Raw genomic sequence first — 19897 nt, 5'->3', positions numbered from 1 at the left:
TTCTCTCCTTGCTAGGAACATGGCAGCAGTTGCTCTAATGGTATTTTTAATACCATTAATAATAATAGCCCTGAAATTAATTGTTTGGGGTTGGACTCGATTTTCTGCCTTGAAAATGTTACTCATTTCCATGTTGTTATATGGGGTTTTGCCTTCTTTAAAATTAAAATAGTGGGGGTAAGGTGCAATGAATAGCAAATGGGCCATTCAATGAAAAGGAGCTTCCTTAGACAATGTGTGAGAAACTTGATATTAATAAAGCACGAAGAGTGCATTTGGACCCTTATCCAGCAAAGGACTTAATTTAAGTTAAATGTAACTGTGTTTAACTTTAAGAACATCAGTAATATCATTGAAGTCAATGGGACAGCTCACATACTTAAAATTCAGCACATGCTTATATGATTTGCTGCATCAGAGCCTAGGCACCTCCACTGGCCAGCCCTTTCTTTCCAGGTCTAGCAGAATGTTTGACAGCTGTACCATCCTCATTTGTGCCTGTGCCTCTTTGTTCCCTAGGGCAAACGACCTGTCACTTTGATTGGCTTCAGTCTGGGCGCAAGGGTCATTTACTTCTGCCTGAAGGAGATGGCTCAAGAAAAAGGTAGAGTTCAAACATTTAACTCTCTTATTTATTTTTTCCATCACCTTTTTTTATGAATTTAGTGCTGGTAGAAATTATCGTGCCAACAGCTCTGGAGATCAAAGTCCTCTAGAATAGCCACAGAAGGACAGCACAGCCACGTGGCATTGCCTTCATGCTTCACAGCCTGACCCTGATGGACAACCTCTAGGACAACCTCACAATACAGACTACTCCGGTCCGTAGCAGAAATAACCTGTGAGGGGGCTGTGGACCCATGGAAGGATGTAGACATGCTGAAATGTATGAACCACACCTCCAGGCCTTGCATCCTGCCCTGGGATACTCCTCCCCAGCTCTGGCTGCAGAGAGTCTGTGGAGCAGCATCTCTGTGGGTTTGGAGGGAAGCCTGAGTCAGCATGGATAGTTTCTACCCCATTGATCCCCACCTGGCCACAGCACTTGGATTATGTGCATTCCAAGCCAGTATGTGGCTGAGGGTATTTACTTCCTGAGGTGCAGCCTAAATAGAAACCTACAAAACAGTTCTGAAATATGTTCAGAATTGAATTCTGCTGTCTCCGGTGTAAACCTGGAGTAACTCCACTGACTTAAGTAGTTACTTCATATTTACACCAGTGTAACTGAGAGCAGAATTTGGGCCTCCATCTGCAAACAACACTCTTAACGTTCTGTGACATTTGTCTGGTGGATCAGTCTGTGAGCGGCCCACGCTTCGCTGTGAACTTGGCAGAAGATGCTTCACCTTTATTGGAAGCTCTCTGTAGCTACTGTATCTGATCCCATGAGTCGTCCCTCCCATTTAAGTCATTGAAATGCCACTGTCGTCAGCTATTTTCATGGTAATTTTTCCCTAAAGTCAAGCATAAAACCATCTGTCAATTTGTTACCAGTTGTGGTTTTGTTTATTAATAGATTCTATTCTTAATTTAGAAAAGGAATCAAGTCATTCTGATCAGTTGATGTAAATTGCATGTTGGAGTTGAGTCAGTAGTGTGTGCGCTGCTTATCCCTCCCCCTACCTAGCCAATTTTATTAATTAACATTTGCCCTCACAGAATGTAGCTAATAAGTAAGGAGCTTTACACTGGCAAACATTCATTAGTAGGTGTTGGCAGGTGGAGCAGATTAAACCAGCATGAGAGGCGGAGGTCAGCTTCCTTTCCGTTTACAGCTGCGTGCCAGGACTGTGTTTCTGGTTTAGGGTGTACAGCCACATAGAGTGAGGTACCCCTGAAATACAAGAGGCCAAATTCTAGTCTTTGTAGCACCAGACTGTATCCTAGTGACTTGATTAGAATCACTCTGAATTTACCCTGGTAGAACTGAGTTCTGAATCTGGCCCCAGATTTACTCTTTTCTCCTCAGTGCCTGAAAATGTCGAGGCTGTAATGTTTTGAGGCTTTCATTAGCCGTTAATAGCCCTGCAGTCTCTCTCAATGAGACTGCACAGCACTATAGCTAAGTAACAGGTGAAAGGGAATCGTTAGGGGCTGTCTGGTTATTTGCCATTCTAAAGAAATCTGAGCATCATAAATACATCTTGAGGCAGCCCCCCCACAGCACATTGATTTTCAGTCCTTTAATTGAATTATGAAAGCTGAGCTGTTTGTGGGATTAAAAGCAACGTGTTTAGTGCAGATTGCCAATGCATCCTTCCAGTTCCAAGCAAGCCACAGAAGGAATGGAGCAGCCACCTGGGACATCTGGGTCTGGACTCTGAAGATGCATACATAATAAGTACAAGGCCCAATCTTGCGGGCCTTTTTTTATACAGTCTTAGTGGCAGTTTCATGACAATATAAGAATAGAATGTGTGTGAAGGGTTGTAAAGAGCTTCAGAGGACAGTGATGAAAATTCATAGACAAAAAAGACATCCATATCAGGAGACATTAAAAAGATTGTGACAACCATACAATGGGGGTAAATGAGATGCGGCATGGTGGAAGTATATTAAAATGACATAGAGAGAAGGTCAGTCCAGAGATCCTAATAACCCTTTCTCTTAAAACAAGATCAAGGGCTATCCAATGAAACAAAAAGACAAACAATTAAAAACTGATAAAGGAAATACTTAGCAGCAGAATGCTTAATTAATTTGTGGAACTGCCCAGGCTGATATTTGAAGTCAGAAGCTTCATGGGAGTAAAAGAAGGATTATGCACGTACATCTGGTACTGGCCACTATCAGTGACAGGATACTGGACTAAAAAGACCACGGGTCTGATCTTGTATGGCGGTTCCTATGTTCCTAGATGATTAATAAGTATATCCATAGTTAAACTAGGGAGGGTAAAAATTGATGATGTATCTCAGCCCTAGTACTTCAGAACATAAGCCAAGATGGCTTGGGTTTAGGAGGAAGTTCATTCATTGGGCAGGTTATTGCATAATTGTCCATCACGGGGCTTTTGTGCCTTTCTCTGAAAGCTCTGATGCTAGCTGCTATCAGAGATGGGGGTAAGCTAACTGTGTGAGCTGCTGGTCTGGTCCGGTATGGCAAGCCTGTGGTGCTCCGGGATGGAAAATGGTACCTGTGCATTCTCTGGGGACTCAAGTTAAAAATAAATGATATTTTTGAGTGGCCGTTTCAAACGTTTTGTTTCAGCTTACTAATTACATTACTTTGCTAGGCAGGTTTGTCAGCTCGCATTAAATGAGTAGTTTTTAAAATAGTAGTAATACTTGTAAATAATTCCTCACATGTATATCATCCTGAGGAGCCCAATGAGCTTCACAAACTCTAAGTTACAGCAACACTGCAGTGCAGCCAACCAGCATTCCCAACAGTGTGAGGAGGGGAAATACTGCCCAAAGATACCTGGACGAACCCCTGTCAAGGCAAAACCTTTAAGTGCGTGGGATTGTTAAGGCACCAGAGAGCAGACACGACCTTGGCTTCTAAGATGTCATCAGAAACCAAATCACCTGTCAGACATCCAGTGCTGACACTGTTTGGCTCATCTAGACCTCAGTGCAGGACAGCACTTATTTATGTTTTTGACTTAAATCCCACTGGAGAGCTTAAATCCCACCTAAGTCAATGGGTACATCTACACAGCCCACAGGGGTGAGCCTCCTGGCCCCAGTCAAGAGACTCAGGCTAGCGGGGCTCATGGCAGTGCTCTAAAAATAGCTGTGTAGCCAGCGCGTTGAAGTTGTGGTTCAGGCTGGAGCTCAAGCTCTGAAGCCTAGGGAGGGGGTGGGCTTCAGAGCCTGAGCTCATGTCCACTGTTTTGAAGTTTTAAGCATCACCTAAGTGATGCGTATGTCTTGAACTTTCCCCTCTACAGAGGGGTGGATTTCACCAGAATGGCACACTAGTTCCCTGTGTGTTTAACACTTCCAGACCGGGGAACGTGGCAATATCTCTCCCGGCTTCCAGAGACTGGTCGGAGCCCAAGGCTCAGAGTGCATCGCATGGGCCTTTTCCAAGATGATTTGCCTGTCAGTTGGCAGTTATTGCCTCACGACAAGCAAATACAGCTGCTTTCATTGCAAAAACCCTTTTTAGTAGCTAAAGGCAATGGAAATTGCCAATCCTTGCCCCATTACTCTCCTATCGCATCCCAATACAGAGTTGTGTCTTATCTACTAAGAAGTTGGCCAAGTGGAATAAAAGCCTTTTTTTCTTTTTACACATCCTGCCAGAATTAATGATGTTCATGAGTCAGAGGCAGAAGGAGGCTGTGAAATGTATTATTCCCAAGGGGGGTTGACTGAGGTAGAATCTTTTCTTTTCTCCTATTATCTAGAATCGTTAATTTTTCTTTTCCCTGTGCACATGGGCTTTATTATTCCTTATCAGTATAAACAATTTGTAGCCCACGGGATAGGTATAATTAACTGGCATTGTAGTAACTATGCAGATCAGTGATCTATATTCTTAAGCGTCCCTCTTCCTCCACAATCATTCAAAAGAAATGCATACACAGCCAAGATTGAGCATCTTCATTTCAAACAGGAACTGAATAGTGCAAGGGAGGGAAAGAAACCAAACCTTCCAATGGTTAGCTCCGGTCTTCAGGAACCTGATATATGAGCTGCTTATTCTTGCTCTTTCAATTGACCTTACGCTAGAGACATGGACTTTATTATCCTGGCTAGAATTATTGCCCTGTCCACATGGCTCTGTTTTTTTCATTACCCGTTTACTGTGAAAGCAGTAGTCTCACTGCCTATCAAGTTAAGCTGACAAAATCGAATCACTGTTCTTTTATTATTATTATTTGTGTGAAATTTGCTTCATAATTAAGAAATAAAACCAACAGAACGCATTTCAGATTGTCATCGGGGGTTGGAATTTACATCATAGTAAAACGGTGTACAATAATGCTTCACTGCAGGGAGCACCGGGTTATTACTGCTGTTAGAGAAAGGAAATCAATGGCATTGATTAAAAAGCTATCCAGGCAGCATCTCCTTGGCCATGATTTCACGTGGTTTTTAATTGCTTTCACATTTATTACCTCATAATCCCAATCCCCTATTCTACAAACCAGGTACACTCTCCTGAAAATGACCAAAACCTACGTATGCTGAGCTGCGCTTTCCAAAGGTCAAGATTCTGGTTTTGGCAGAATAAGCTCTTCAGAGCAGGGACTGTCTTTTTGTTCTGTGTTTGTACAGCACCTAGCACCGTAGGGTCCTGGTCCATGAGGGGGGCTCCTAAATGCTACCACAATACAAATTAATAATAATAATATATATGGGACTCCAGCTGAAAGATGGAATTCCCAGTCATATCAACAATTACTATATTGGAAGGCACTTTACTGTCCCTTTTTCACAACTCTACATAAACAGAAAGTCAATTGTTAAAATTGCACCTTCTTTTTTGATACATACTATGTAATCAAACATTTATATCTATTGTTTCCGTAGACCTAATATGCGCTCATGCACACACGTTCGGATTTTAGTTTGCTTATTAGGAGTTGATTTCAACTTTCTCTAACCTGGGGGGCTCTGGAAAGTGAACTAAAAACCAGAATCTTTGTGTCCCATCCCCAGACTGAGACTGCCTTGTGGAGCTCTGTCCTGGTAATAGTGAATGTATCATAGCACGTATTTTTTTTAAAAACATTTTTATTGAAAAGCACAGAAGTGCTGCCCATCTTTCTCATTCCATCGCTTGCTACTACTGGAATTCGTTAGGTGCAGTTTGTCCACTAAGAATAAAAGAGGAGCGTTAATTTTGATCAGACTCCACACACCTTTTGAGCAGATTGTACCCAGAGAGTAATAAGAGCTAAACTGCTTCAGAGCTGTTGATTGGGAATTACCACTAGGAATTCTGTTGTCCTGGTGTTGAGTCTGTTGTTGTGCATTCAATGGACGAATGCATTAGCAACTTTCAGGTTTATTGAACTTAATTATACATTTGTTTCAGTTGTCTCACTTGGCCCCTCATTCCATATATTGTGAAACAATACCAATCTCATACTGACTCTATTGATTGGCAGTGTGAGAGGAATCTTCCACACTGCTGCTTGTACGATACCTGCTCTGTGACAAGAGAACTTCACTCCCCATTGCTGTCAGCCTGACACCTTTCACAATTGCCAGGACCCTGATTTTGATAGATGCTGGGCTCCCATTGGCTTCAGTTGGAACTGTGGATTCTCCATGCCTCTGCAGATCAGACCCGAGATCTTTTTACTTTATCTTGACAAATGAATCAACAGAAATAAAGTATTTCTCCAGCATAAGTGAACTACACTAAATACACTCTCATCCCTCGGAGGGCAATTCTCACTTGTCTGTATCGTACATAGATGCATTTTCTGAGCTGCCTTCCAAATCCAAGTAACACCCTTTGTCTTGTGGGGGGCTGTTCCCATCTTTATAGATTGTGAGGGGATCATCGAGGATGTGGTCCTGCTGGGAGCTCCAGTGGAAGGAGAAGCCAAGTACTGGAAAGCTTTCACAAAGGTGGTGTCGGGCAGGATCATAAATGGCTATTGCAGGTCTGTACATACACAACCCCAACGTCTCATTATGGCTGGGTCACTGTTAGTGGATCTTTTATTTATTGCTTTTGAACATTTTGACAGACCCAAAGATTGAAGTATTAAGGAGCTCTCAGTAGAGAACCATTTTCTTTAGAAGTCATTGCGTCCATTACTTGGATTTGAAAGTCTTCAGGAGGCAACATAAGGCTGTTCTGTCTTGGGCTTTGATTAGCTATTTACTATTTATGGTGAATCTTAGACTGGAAGCCTATGCATATTAAGGACTTAGTATTTGGGGACTGTATTTCATTTATATTTCAGTCTGCTTTACGACACTCTGGCAGTGTAGAGGGGCCTCAGACAAGGTGTAAATGTAACTTACATCCACCCTTAAAACTGTCAGAGTGGTGCCAAGGTGTAAATGAGAATCCAGCTCTTAAATTCACAGGGGGTATGTCTACACTACAGCAGCACTGCAGTGTAGATGCTTCTTATGTCAACAAGGGGTTTTTCCATCGATTGTACGTAATCCACCCTCTCGAGAGGCAGTAGCTAGGTCAACAGAAGAATTTGTCCATCAGCCTAGCTGCATCTACAGTGGTGGTTGGATCAACGGCCTTGAGCAATATAGCTTAGGTCGATCTAATGTTTAGGTGTCAACCAGGCCTGAGAGTTAATTCATGGAATTACTTGTTTTTAACATATGTTAAAGCACCTAATTGTCAAAACCTTAACGATGATGCAAATGTATCTACAAATAAGTATACGCAGAGAGAGAGGTGTGTGTTAATATCAAATATATTCTATTATTTTACATACCGTAAAACAATCAGAAGAGAGAAATTAAAATCACAGGCACTTGAGATTAAAACAAGAAATCTTCATTACTCCCATCCGTATGGCTGAGCTGAGAGATGCTGCTTTTGTTAATTTTGTATTGCTGAGGTTTCAGAGATGCAGGCTGTTTATGCAAATTACTGCATTTCTTCCTGTAACATAGTAAAAAAGCAACTGCTGTCTCCTGTAGAGTAGTTTCTGGGGGATGTTTCTGTTTTCCTCCAGGAAACCATTAATGATTAGCAATTTACGTGTATAACTGAATTTGCTATACTGACTATAGATCATTCCAGAACTGCAAGACAACCTCTACTTATTTCAGTGCAGAAAGCATAGTATATTCATTTCCTGTAATGTAAGAGAGAGAATCTTGTTATCGTTTCAGAGCTTGACTGAGCTACTGAAATAAAACGGGCTACATGTATATAATTCAAGTTAGTCTCTTTACTTTGGCAGCCCATATTTCGACTGTTCAGCAAACAGAGGGTTAATAAATTACAGCTCAGTGACACACAAACAGGAGTGAGCAGGCGATGAGGTTCCAGATAAATATCCTAGTACATTTAATCTCTAAAATCCCATGGGATGCTGTAGGTGAGGAGCACCAGGTCCACATGAAGGGTGATGTGAGATGCTAATTGGAGAGCTATAGGGAGGATTTTGGTGAGAGAATCTGAAACATGAATCAGGAAAATACGTTATTTCCTGATAAAACATTCACATGGGTCTGGAGATGTGGTGGTTCCCTGCCTTGGTGTTTGCATAAATATTGAGCCAGAGGGTGGTGGATCGGGAGTAACTTCACGGAAGTTTGTGAACTTACATTGGTGTAAAACGGGTATGAGATCAGAATCAGGCCCATTTACTTGAGTTTCAGTTCATAGAAGTTCGCACCTCTCAACATTGACGTTTGAATGAACCCAACATCTCGAAGTGAAAGCCAGTTGAAATTGCTACATTGGATTTCATATCATCCGAACTACCAATGTCCTGCGATCTCCCTGGAATACCATAAGTCAAGCCATGTTTGCATGGCTAGACCTTTCAGACAATCTGATCTGAGTAATGAGTTAGCAACAAATACAAAACCAAGTGAATTTCATGTGGCCTCGGGAGTGTTGCACACATTTCACATAGCTCCATGTGGGCTTTATTCACATCTGATAGTCAAGGACAGTGGTGAGTGAACAGGAACAGCTGGAAGTGGTAGCTCTTAGAGTAAAATTCACCTGTGCAGAAGGCCAGCACAAGGTTTTGTACACCACTGCAGTCCCACTTAAGCCTTCATCATCGAGCTCAGCTGGATGTAAGTGATGTACAGGCTTTGTGCCAGTTCTCTGCACTGGGGAGAATTTCACCTTTCCCAAGTGCCATAGGGTACAGCGTGTAGTCATTTTATGTAATCTTTAGACTAACCATGCCATCTCTACCCCACCACCCAATAATGGAAGCACGATCTTGCCACTTCTGCTATTAAAACCTTATATTTTTACAGCACCTTTAATCCAGAAAGATCCTAAATTACTTTATAAGTTGCACATATGTCAGCAGCCACAGTGCCTGTGCTGTACACGTTTACAGATGCTACAGGTGGCAAACTTCTACGTGTTAACGTATTGCAAGGAGATTGTCCAATAGCTGAGTTAAGCACTGTCTCCCTGTGAATCTGAAATAATTTTAAAGGACTTGATCCGGAAGCCTCTACTCATGGGAGTAAGTCCTGGTGAACTCAGTGAGGCTACTCATGTGAGTCAGGATTACTCCTAAAATTTTTACAGTTATACCCCAATTATTTTATCCAGCATGATATTCCAGTCTGGTCTGGGTATCTGCCTGGTCCTGTCATCTCTATCTTTTCCTATGTTCCCTGAATGTCTTCATGCATTTTATCAGTCTTCCAGCAAGGCTTATTAATACTTCTGTTTCATTTTCCTCGTAGGGGAGACTGGCTGCTGAGTTTTGTCTACCGGACCTCCTCTGCTCAGCTCAAGGTTGCAGGCCTTCAGCCAGTCATCCTGGATGATAGAAGGATGGTTAATATGGATCTTTCATCTGTAGTGAGTAGCCCTCTTCATTTCCTTAGTATTTCACTCCGTCCTTACCGGTGATAGCCTTGTGCTCATCTTCCGTCCACCTAGCCGCGTCTACACCAGGGACACTTAAAGCACAATATTTTTCACAACCCTGCGTGACGTAGCTAGGTCAATATTATTTTTAAGTATAGATCAGGCCTAAGAAGAGTGAATGACTTTGTGTAGTCTCTATTCTTCCCTCTATATGTGCACAAACCTCGCGGCCCCATGACTTTACCATAAACTCCATGTCAGATAAGCCTTAAGTCTGGACCGACACCTAATGGAAGCTAGAACCTGAATGTTATTTAATGTTGTAGGGACTATTTTGTTTCTATTGTTGCTTTTTTTAAAAATTCTGTAACATCCTGCATGGGAGAAAATAGTGTTTTTATCCCATCAGATCCTACAGGAGTGGCATCACTTTCAGAAAGACAGTGTGGCCTGGTGTGCTATCTACACTTGCCCTAAACTCAAACACTGAGGCCCAGTGGTGCTGAAACTAGAGGTGCCGGGAGTGCTGCCGCAACCCCTGGCTTGAAGTCGTAATAACAAACACCAAATACACGGTTTCCATCATCAGCACCCCCACTATAAAAGTTGTTCCAGCACCCCTGCTGAAACTTGATCTACGCTTAAAAACTGAGTGCCATAGTTACGTTGACGTAACCCCAAACGTAGACATGGCTACGTCAATGGAAGAAGTCTTCCCTCAACCTATCTACCACCTCTCAGAGAGCCCGATTAACGATATCAATGGAAAAACCCCTTCCGTCAATGTAGGAAGTGGCTACGGTATGGTGCGTCAGAGGCACAGCTCCCCAGCACTGTAGTGTAGACATGGCCTGAGCCTACTCCCCAACAGAATACCACACTTGTAAAATTGAACAACCACTTCATATTCTCATACAGCCCCTTCGCACTTGCGCACAGGTTACCACCAAAATATCTGCTTTCCCCTACCCACCATTAAACCCATAACTGCTTTCATATCCCACCTCACTACTAACAGTCCCCATGGCATGAAGACGCCAGTACCCTGTTACTTACACAACCTGCACCATTCTGTAATGAAATGATGCAGACTCAGCATACATAAGCATCTCTTTGCTTTGATGACACACACGGGAGATTCAGATCCTGATCTCCTAATATCACAATCACATCTCTATGAGGCTCCTCAAACGGATCCCCAGATCTCTTCATCTCATAATCACAGCTCTTCCAAGCTGCTCCAGCTTATTCGTCCACTATTCAGCACAGCTACACTAACACAGTGAACGCAGTTGGAGTGCCTGCAGATAATTCCCAGGAGCTATTGCCAACAGCAGGTTATCTTAACTTGGTATTTCCTGGTTCACAGAAGTTTGAGTTTTGCTGAACCTGACATTCTGGAAGGATGCGAACTATCACCGGGCGTCCTTAACTCTGCATTAACTAAGTTTTTGCTATTTAGTTTCCAATATGGTCAGAGACTGCTTGCAAACTATTAGTACTCTTGGGGACCAGGCACAGCAGCCTAGCCCAAGAAGGGAACATCTGCAAAGTTGCAGGGCCCCCCTACTTTGTGTCCCGTAATTCGAGCACCGCTATGAATAGGGGCCAGGAAGAACCTGCGGTCTCATCTAGCTGGAGCTTTTCATGGTCTTGAGCAAGTCATTTGGCCTTGTGCCTCGGTTCATCCAGCTGGCTTGTCAGGTTCACGGTTGCAGTGCTATAGCTGGGGTTAGTACGGCCGGATCTGAGCTTGGAGTTACAGAGCTCAGCGATATTTGTGGCTGGTTTGATGGCCTTGAATTTCTAGGGCTAGGTCACAGTTGTGGCTTAGTAGTTGGATGCTGAGTTTCCAGGGAACAGAGCAGGTTTCTGAGTTCTGTCCTGTAGATCAGGCATAAATTAGATTCCCCAGAGCTGTTTAGTGTTGTTAATGCTAAGCTGCTGTTAGGGGTGTAATATCTTCAGCACTATTCAGCTCGGTTGCCCGAAGCAATCTAATGACATAGATGCCTTCCCTTCCCTCCGGGTGACCTCCTCTGTGGATTCATAGATTATAAGGTCAGAAAGGATCAAAGCGATCATCTAGTCTGACCTCCTGTATAACACAGGCCATAGGACTTCCCTAAATTAATTCCTGTTAAACAAGAGCAGATCTTTTAGAAAAACATGCAGTCTTGACTTAAAAAATAGCCAGTGATGGAGTGTCCACCACCACCCTGGGTAAATTGTTCCAATGGTTAATTACCCTCACTGTTAGAAATGTACACCTTATTTCCAGTCTGAATTTGTCTAGCTTCAATTTCCAGCCACTGAATTTTGTTACACTTTTTTCTGCTAGATTTACAAGCCCATTATCCAATGTGTATTCCCCACAGTAGGTACGTATAGACTGTGATCAAGTCACCCCTTAACCTTCCCTTTGTTAAGCTAAATAGATTTAGGCTCCTTGAGTCTATCACTGTAAGACATGTTTTCAACCCTTTAATCATTCTCATGGCTCTTCTTTGACCCTTCTCCAACATGCTTCAGATAATCAGGAAGAACACAGCTTCTTCACACACATTCACAGTAATCTTGGGATCACAGTCTACTATGACTGAGCTGTTTTTCTCCCCTGGCCTTTTGGGATGCTTGGCAGATCTGTGAAAACAAATCTAATAACAGACACTGTGTAATCCAGACTGCTTCCTCTGTCACTTCTCAAACTGTGACCTCTTCTGAGCACCACCTGCAAACTGGCACAGATTACTCTCATAGCATTGCTCTGGAACCCCAGAAAATGTCTTAAGCACGTGATCAGTTTCACATTTTATGATGCGCAAACACATCAAGCCTGCAACTATTTAGCTGTTACCCACTCATTTAATTCATACTGACTGAACATTGCTGATCCCATTGCTGGAAAAATGCAGGACTGATGAGGTGTAGATAAAGTAGAGATGTCCCAGAGCAAAGTGTGGACAGCCTAGAAGGGACTGGGTTAACAGAGGCTCTTAGAAGCATATAAACCCCTGTGTGACATAGTTAAGGTGATATAAGCCCTGGTGTAGACCCCGCAAGGTCGGCAAAAGAATTTTCCCATTGCCTTAGTGACCCCCCTCTCAGAGAGGCGGATTTACTGCAATGATGGAAGCACCCCTTCTGTCGCTGTAGTAAGTGTCCACACTACAGCACCACAATGCTGCAGCTGTGCCATTGTACCGTTTCTAGAGTAGCCATACCCTTAATCCCTTGCTGTCTCTTGCTTTTCCCTGAAGAGCCCTTATCTGTTCGTTTTATACTTACTAAACTTCCAAAGCGGCAGACACCGCTGGGACTGACTCCCAGTGGCCTGCCTGCTTTCGCTGAAGAAGCCGTATGCACATTTAGGCTAAATGGGTGGCCCAAGCGCCGGGTCATCACCCTTCCACCGTTAGGCACCTGTGTACACACTGCGTGTATCCAGTAGAGAATCCCAACACTGCTGTCATGGCCTGCCGCTTCCATGATAGACCAGCCTTGCCTAACCTTACTGGAAAGCATGGAAAAGAGGAGCAGTCTTGAAAAAAAACAGAGTCTAGGAGACAGGAAAACAGTGAGTTATATGGGGCCTGCAAAGAAAAGCTTCAGAAACCAATGCTTTAACAAATGGCATGAAAGCAAAGGTTGTTTGCACTGCAAATGCAATGGAATAGGGTAGCATAAAGGTATATAGAGGTGTTCTCAACAGAATACTAGAAGTGTAGTGCTAACAAGGCACTTTACTACTTTCTTTTTACTTAATCGAGTGCAATAAATCCAGCTCTTTCTTATAAGATACAAAATCAAAACACCCTTTCTGCAGGTGTGGATGTTTGAACAAGTATTAAAGAGCCTCATTAGTACTAGAATCTACTCAGTAGTAGTAGAATCTATGATTCTACTAGTGAACTAGTATCTTGGACTAGCTGGATTCCTTGAAGATTTCCTGACTCGGATCCATGAAAAAAGTTCAGTGCCACTGTCAGTTAGACGGTTGCTTTGTTTGAAACGTGGCTGACTGGTATCTCCACATCTCATTCTCATAAAGGTCCATGGGTATGGAAATAGCAGCAGGTCACATCATGCGGGGAGGGATAGCTCAGTGGTTTGAGCATTGGCCTGCTAAACCCAGGGTTGTGAGTTCAATCCCTGAGGGGGCCATTTAGGGATCTGGGGCAAAAATTGGGACTTGATCCTGCTTTGAGCAGGGGGTTGGACTAGATGACCTCCTGAGGTCCCTTCTAACCCTGATATTCTATGATTCTATGCTAGCCCAGTACAATGCAAGTGATCTAATGCTGGACATTCAGTCTACCCTAGCAGAAAACACTGAGCCACAATTTCAATTCCTTTTATGCAGACAACGCAGCTTAAAACCAAGGTGTTAGATGTTTCTTAAAACGACGTGGGTGCCTGTTTCAGTGGAACAGGTTGCTTATTGCAACTTGCTGTAGCATTATCTCCCCACAGTTGCCCTGGTAGTCAATTTTAGCTCTAGGTAATTGAAAATAAATAGACCAGTTTGAGAGAAACCATGAAATAATAAAACACTTACGTTAATGCAGCACAGCAAATCAGAGTGTTTGCCTGTGTTTGCAGGGACTTGGCCCACTGAGGTGATTGCAGAGCCCACTGTGATGGGTCCTGAGAGCATAAGAAAGTACAGTTGATCCTCATCATCATCATATATTAAGCATCAAAGAAGCTGGTTGTGCTTTTATATTAAGCTCTCGTTGCTTTAGAGTAGAATAACGATGGGCTCCCTTGTTGCCTGCTTTCTAGCACGTCGAGCAGGCTCTGAACCGAGCCCTTCAGGCCGTTGGTCATTTCACATTTCTGTCCTGCCCTCTTGCAAAGCATCTCAGGATCCTGTAGAGAAACTATGTGAAAATATAAATGACAGAATTCTGGAGGAGGCTGGGAGTGCTTTGCAGTGGCAAGCTCTGCATCTGGTGAGGGCAGGAGTCTCCTGTGTCGTGCCAGCAGCAACTTCTGCAGGTTCCAACATTGGATGGGTTCAGAACAGATTTCTAGTTATGGTGACACAAGGCCATGGGACAGAGAAGGAGGGGAGGTTATCAAGGAGCAAAGTATGGACTTCAGGAAGGTGCTTCTTGCAAAATTCGTTCTAGCACCCTTCACGTTCAAGCCATCTCACAGTTTATCCATGGTGAGGGCCTGTGGGTCCTTTCAAACTTCAGAACTGTGCACAATGGTTAGAGTCTTCCTTTCAGTCTGGTGGGGGAGTGGGATGCTGGAGTCCAAGGGGCCTGATTCTTGCAGCTGTGACAATGTAAAGGAGTCTCAAAGTGCGTGGGATATAAGGGATATATAAAGGGCCTTCATGTAAATGAGAATCAGGGCCCAAGGTATTTAGCCTGTGTCTGTTTTGATTAGTATGGTCTGCTTTATAGTTTCCATTTGTCATGCCAGGGCCCTCTCCTTTCATTCTCCTCCAAACTTTTAAGGCCTCATTTCTCTAAATCTGTCAGTGAGGAAACTAACAAAATGTCCTCCCACTCAGCAAATGAAGTTATAAAGCTTCCCGAGCGCTTACAATGAAACTGATTGGTTCAGCGGATTTATTTGACAGTAACTGAAACTGAGGAAGTAATTGAGTTGTAACATATTAGGCTGATTGCTGTTTGTTCAAGTGGGATGTTGGAGATTACATTTTACATTAGCATCTGAATATCGAAGAAATGTTGTTAAGAGTCTGAATGTAGGCAAAATGCTTTTCGTGTGGGCTTGGAAGTTACAGGCATTCGCTTAGGTTTCTTTAGGCAATTTTAATGTAACCAAAATCTGAGATGAATTTACAGGCATGAAAGTAGATCTGAAGGTCTGTGTCTGTAGGTCTAGTGATGAACTTCATGAAAGATGCAGGAAGTTAGTACTGCCATATTGTCAAAAGTGGGAGAAGGGCTATGCATATCTCTCTCCATATACTACCCCAATAAAAGAATCACAGATTATCCAGGGCTACAGAGTTTAATTTCTGCTTTACATACCCACATAAGCAAACCCCAATTTCCACTTTGGGCCAGTTGTAAAATATCTGTTATATAAAGTTTAAAGACCTTTAGCCACAATTAGGACTTGCATTGACCTTGAAATTCCCTGCTTTCCCATGCATGCAAATGGCAGCTGAATTCTCCTAGTCCTACTCTTTATCATTCAGATGTCACCTTCCTAGATGATATTGATGATTATTATTAATTTCTCTTAAGGTAGCACATAGAATGCCCAATTGAGATCAGGACCCCATTGTGCTAACCACTGTACATACACAGGAAAAGAGACGGTCTCTACCCTGAAGAGTTTTAAAGGGTTGATAGACAAGACAAAACTAAGGGTGTGAGGAGAAACTGAGGCAAGGAGCGGTGATGTGACTTGCCTATGGTTATATAGCAGGTCAGTGGCAGAACCAGTAATAAAACCCAAGTCTCCTGAGTCCCAGTCCAGTGTGCTACCCAGTGGACTCTACTGCTGTTTGTTAAATATCATTATGGATATAATTTTGTCACAGTAAAATTAGGCAAAATTCACAGAACAGTCATGGTAAAAATGTACAAAATCAGGGTATGGTCTTGGCAATATATTGTGTATCGCAGAGGCTTTGATGCTGACCCACAGGCTGAGTGACCCACTGAGGTGAGTCGGGGAATAGAGGTGGCACTCTGTCTCTGAGCCCTGCCGCCCAGAGCTGACGCCAAAGCCCGAGCCCCACCACCCGGGGCTGAAGCCAAAACTCGAGCCCACTGCCTGGGGCTGAAAGGGGAGCTCACAGATACCTCTTAAAATCATGAAATCTATGTTCTCCATGACGGAATCGTAGCCTTAATTACCATTGTAATAACAAAATAGAAAGAGGTGTTGTCTGAGCACCACACTGGGAGCCAGCTACTCCCGAGTTCTAATCCCAGTACTGGGACTAATTCCCACTGCAGCCTTGAGCAAGTCACTTCCCCTTTGTGTGCCTCAGTTTCCCCATCTGTAAAATGGATATAATAATGCTGCCATCAAAGGAAGGTCATAAAGATTCATCAATGATTACTGTGCTTTGAAGACTGAAAGCATGTCAGACCAGCTAATTATTATTACTCTGTCATTTAAGACCATTTTAAAAGCACTGATTTACCCTTCTTTGCAATAAGATGTAGTGATGAGATTTTGTGACCTGTTTTACACTCCGATGTTCCTCTAAAATTGGAGAAGTAAGAAAAGGCTGAATAAAAGAGCTCTGTTTGGAATATGCTGCACCAGACATCACCATAGCTGTGGCTTTTCCCCTTGAGATAATTACAAACCTTTTTTAACTTGCTCTTTTCTCTGCTGAAACTGAGCAGTGAAATGCCAGATCTGTGACAGTGATGATTAAAATGGAATTCCTGCTCTTGCCCTCCAAAACCTTTCTTAGAAGTGATGCCTTGTTACTGGGTCTCGAGTAGTTCCAGGGCAGCCTGGTTCACCACCTGTGTGGGCTCTTTGGATGCAGCAAACAGACAAAAAAGGCAGTGTTCTAACAATCTATTGATTTGGCACTTGTGTGATTCAGGCTTTTCCTCAAAGATGCATTAAACGGTGTTCTTGTCGTGGGCCCAAAACTTGCAGCAAAGAATGAATTCTAATGCTGAAATTCAGGTTTATTAAGGACCCTGGGGACTGAGCATGGAAGTGGGTTGCCTGGGTCTCGTTGCTCCCAGGTGGAATGACTTGTTTCAGATGAGCCATGCTGCCTTAGGCAGGTGTGACAGGAATGAATACAATCCAAAGAAGAAAAGCAAGAAAGGGAACTTGATTCAATCAGAAGCTAAACATTTCCCTGGATAGGAACTTGTAGAGATTCTATCACACTGCAGTAAGGAAAAGAAGCTAAAACCACCACTTCTTTGGTGATGTTGTGGGAGGGGGAGGGACCAGGGCAAAAAACATCACCAGGAAAATTTCATTAAGTCCCTGTAATGTCAACTTTGAGTCCAGCTTCAGTTCTGTTTCAGGGAAGTGCCAGCTCTCACAGGTTCTCAAAAGAGAATAGACTTGTGGTTACATTTCACAGGAATAGGTCTAAACAGCCCTATCTCCCCTCCCCCCCAGTCACTCACTCTCAGGGCTGCACGGAGTTTTTTGGGCATCTGGAGCACAATCTGAAACTGAGCAGCCCCCCTTCCAAAAAGGAAGGGGGAGGCCCCTGGTAGAGGAGTTGGAGAGCAAGCCCACCCTCAGTCACCCGGCAGTAATGGCTCCTGTCCCGTGGGGCTCTGCCTGGCTCCCTGCTCTTGGCGTTGCAACCTGGCATGCAGGGTTTCAGCGTAGCTCAGGTTTGGCCCATAGAGGGTCATCTGAGCTCAACCTGAGTGGTGCTGACACCCTGCATGTCAGGTCACAATGCCACTCTTTTTCGGGGTCCTCTCAAACCGGGGCTCAGGGCAAACTGCCTCTTTTGCCTTCTCCTCCCCCAGGTGGCCCTTTCCTCCCACACAGCTACCAATTTTCCACCCTGAAATTCCTCATTGTGAGCTGTGCTTGCTAGATGGTCAAAATCTGGAGCTTCTATGGACAGACAAGCAGAGACACCGGCTCTCTCATACCAACTGCAGATGTGCCCTCTTCGGACTGTTTTATATAGAAAACCACCCTCTCTCATCACTCTTCCCTGTTCCGTCCCACCACTTGGAACTGACTGCTTCAGGGCAGGCCCCAGAGTTACCAGGGCAGAGGCCAGCTGCTGAAGCCATCAGATAACCAGGCCTGAAGGAGCAAAATGAGCCAGCCTCTCAACTAACTGGTAAACAAAGGTTGTTAGCATCACAGCTTCGATTCAAGCCTGCAGGGAGTTCGCCTGTCTGAGCTTTTTTATCTGTTGAACAACTCATTCTAGCTAATTTTCCACCTGATTAAGCTCTTGGAAATGACGGCGCTTCTTTACCATCAGTCGTCACACCACTTATTCTTTCATCCCTTTGACAATCTGCAGAATAGAGAAATACTTTACAGCCACATTTCCTTAGAGGCTTTTTAGTACAACAGCAGTCAAGCTAATAACTAGGAGCCCTGAACCTACAGGATCCTCAAGCACTTCACCTGCGACTAGCCTGCAGCCACCTCTGGATGAGAGGTAGAAGCTGTTTAACAAGCATTTCACAGCAGTGTAGGTCAGAAAGTGAAAGATACTACTGCATCCATTTGAAAATGCCAGGACAATTTAGGGAGGTGTAAAGTAAATACTGGACTCGGTATTTGGTAGGACACTGGTATTAACGCCCTTGCTCTTGTAGAAAGTGCTGTGGCATGTTAATTATCAGTATCTTGCTGCCAATACTGTAATGCACTAAGCCTGAGTTATCCGAGTTACAGGGGCCTTATTAGATAATTGTTGGTTCATTTGTAGACTTCCAAGCATCTTCTGAGTCTGTCCAATGCCATCTGGAAAGGGGAGCAGTTTTTCATCAGAACTTGTTAGACTAGAGAGAGATCCACAGCCACATGTCAAAGGAGAATCCAACAGCTTAAGCATCCTTGTTCCCTTCCATAGATTTGTTAAGAAATTAGAATAACTAATAGACATACAGAGCCCAAATTGTGCACTGACAACAGACTAGCCTTAACTACAGCTGTTCAGTGAACTATGTGAGTGAATTGGTTTGTCCTGCTCCTCAAGGATAAGATTTTGTGTAGCAAAAAACTCCATCAAATTTGCTGGCATCCTCAGTGGATATGCCAAAGGTTTAATGAGAATGTGGACTTAATTACCCTTTTTCCCCTTAGAGGTGATCCATGCAGGTCATGAACCAGACACATTGGTTAGGGGCAGGGCGTGGCTTGGAATTTAAGGGAAGCTTACGCTGCTGTTTCCCACGGTCTGTCCCAGGGTGGTCAGCTTAGCACCAGCCACAAAACGCTGCGGAAATTATTTTGAAAGAGAGAAAGCAGGGGCGGGGCAGTGTCATATTTTAAATAACCAACACAATCCAAAGTATGCAGTTTCCCAGCTGAGGTTCTTGGTTAAGTAACCAGGAACAGTATTGATATGCTACAGGACCACGGGTTCTCTTCCCTACAGCACAACAGTTTGCAGCGTCTTTGTTACCCATTGGAGATGTTTTAAATGTTAGAGAACATTGCATTTGAGACAAACCCTCCTAGTAGATCCCAAAGGCTCAGACTCCGTCCCTGACTGGGCTCGCAGTATATAGGAATCACTAAGATTGTCACACAGTTATTAATGTTACAAACAATTGTCCAGATCATGAAGTCTGTGATCATGATGGTCCCTTCTGACCAGAAAGTCTATGAGTCCATTTGGGCAAAACTCCCAGCGAAATCAATGGGAGTCTTCCCTGAATAAGGACAGCAGCATCAGGCCCCATCAGAGTCACAGCAAGGTGCTTTTAAGGACAGAGCACGTTGTATGTTGCCTGGATATTTTTGT

At 43.6% G+C, this 19897-nt stretch overlaps 1 protein-coding gene across 3 annotated transcripts in view; it reads left to right on the top strand.

The window, feature by feature from the left end:
- TMCO4 (transmembrane and coiled-coil domains 4) overlaps positions 1-19897 on the top strand; it is an 81169-nt gene that overhangs the window by 41368 nt on the left and 19904 nt on the right. For all 3 annotated transcript variants that reach the window (XM_084651427.1, XM_084651428.1, XM_084651429.1), the window contains 3 exons: positions 520-604; positions 6457-6574; positions 9336-9453. In XM_084651427.1, coding sequence (XP_084507553.1) covers positions 520-604; positions 6457-6574; positions 9336-9453 — 321 coding nt within the window. The remainder of the gene's footprint in view (positions 1-519; positions 605-6456; positions 6575-9335; positions 9454-19897) is intronic.

Source organism: Lepidochelys olivacea, assembly GCF_965140295.1.
Source record: "Lepidochelys olivacea isolate rLepOli2 genome assembly, chromosome: 18".
NCBI lineage: Eukaryota > Metazoa > Chordata > Testudines > Cheloniidae > Lepidochelys > Lepidochelys olivacea.
Note: the sequence above shows the minus strand (reverse complement) of the source record. Positions and strands in the feature narration are given on the sequence as shown.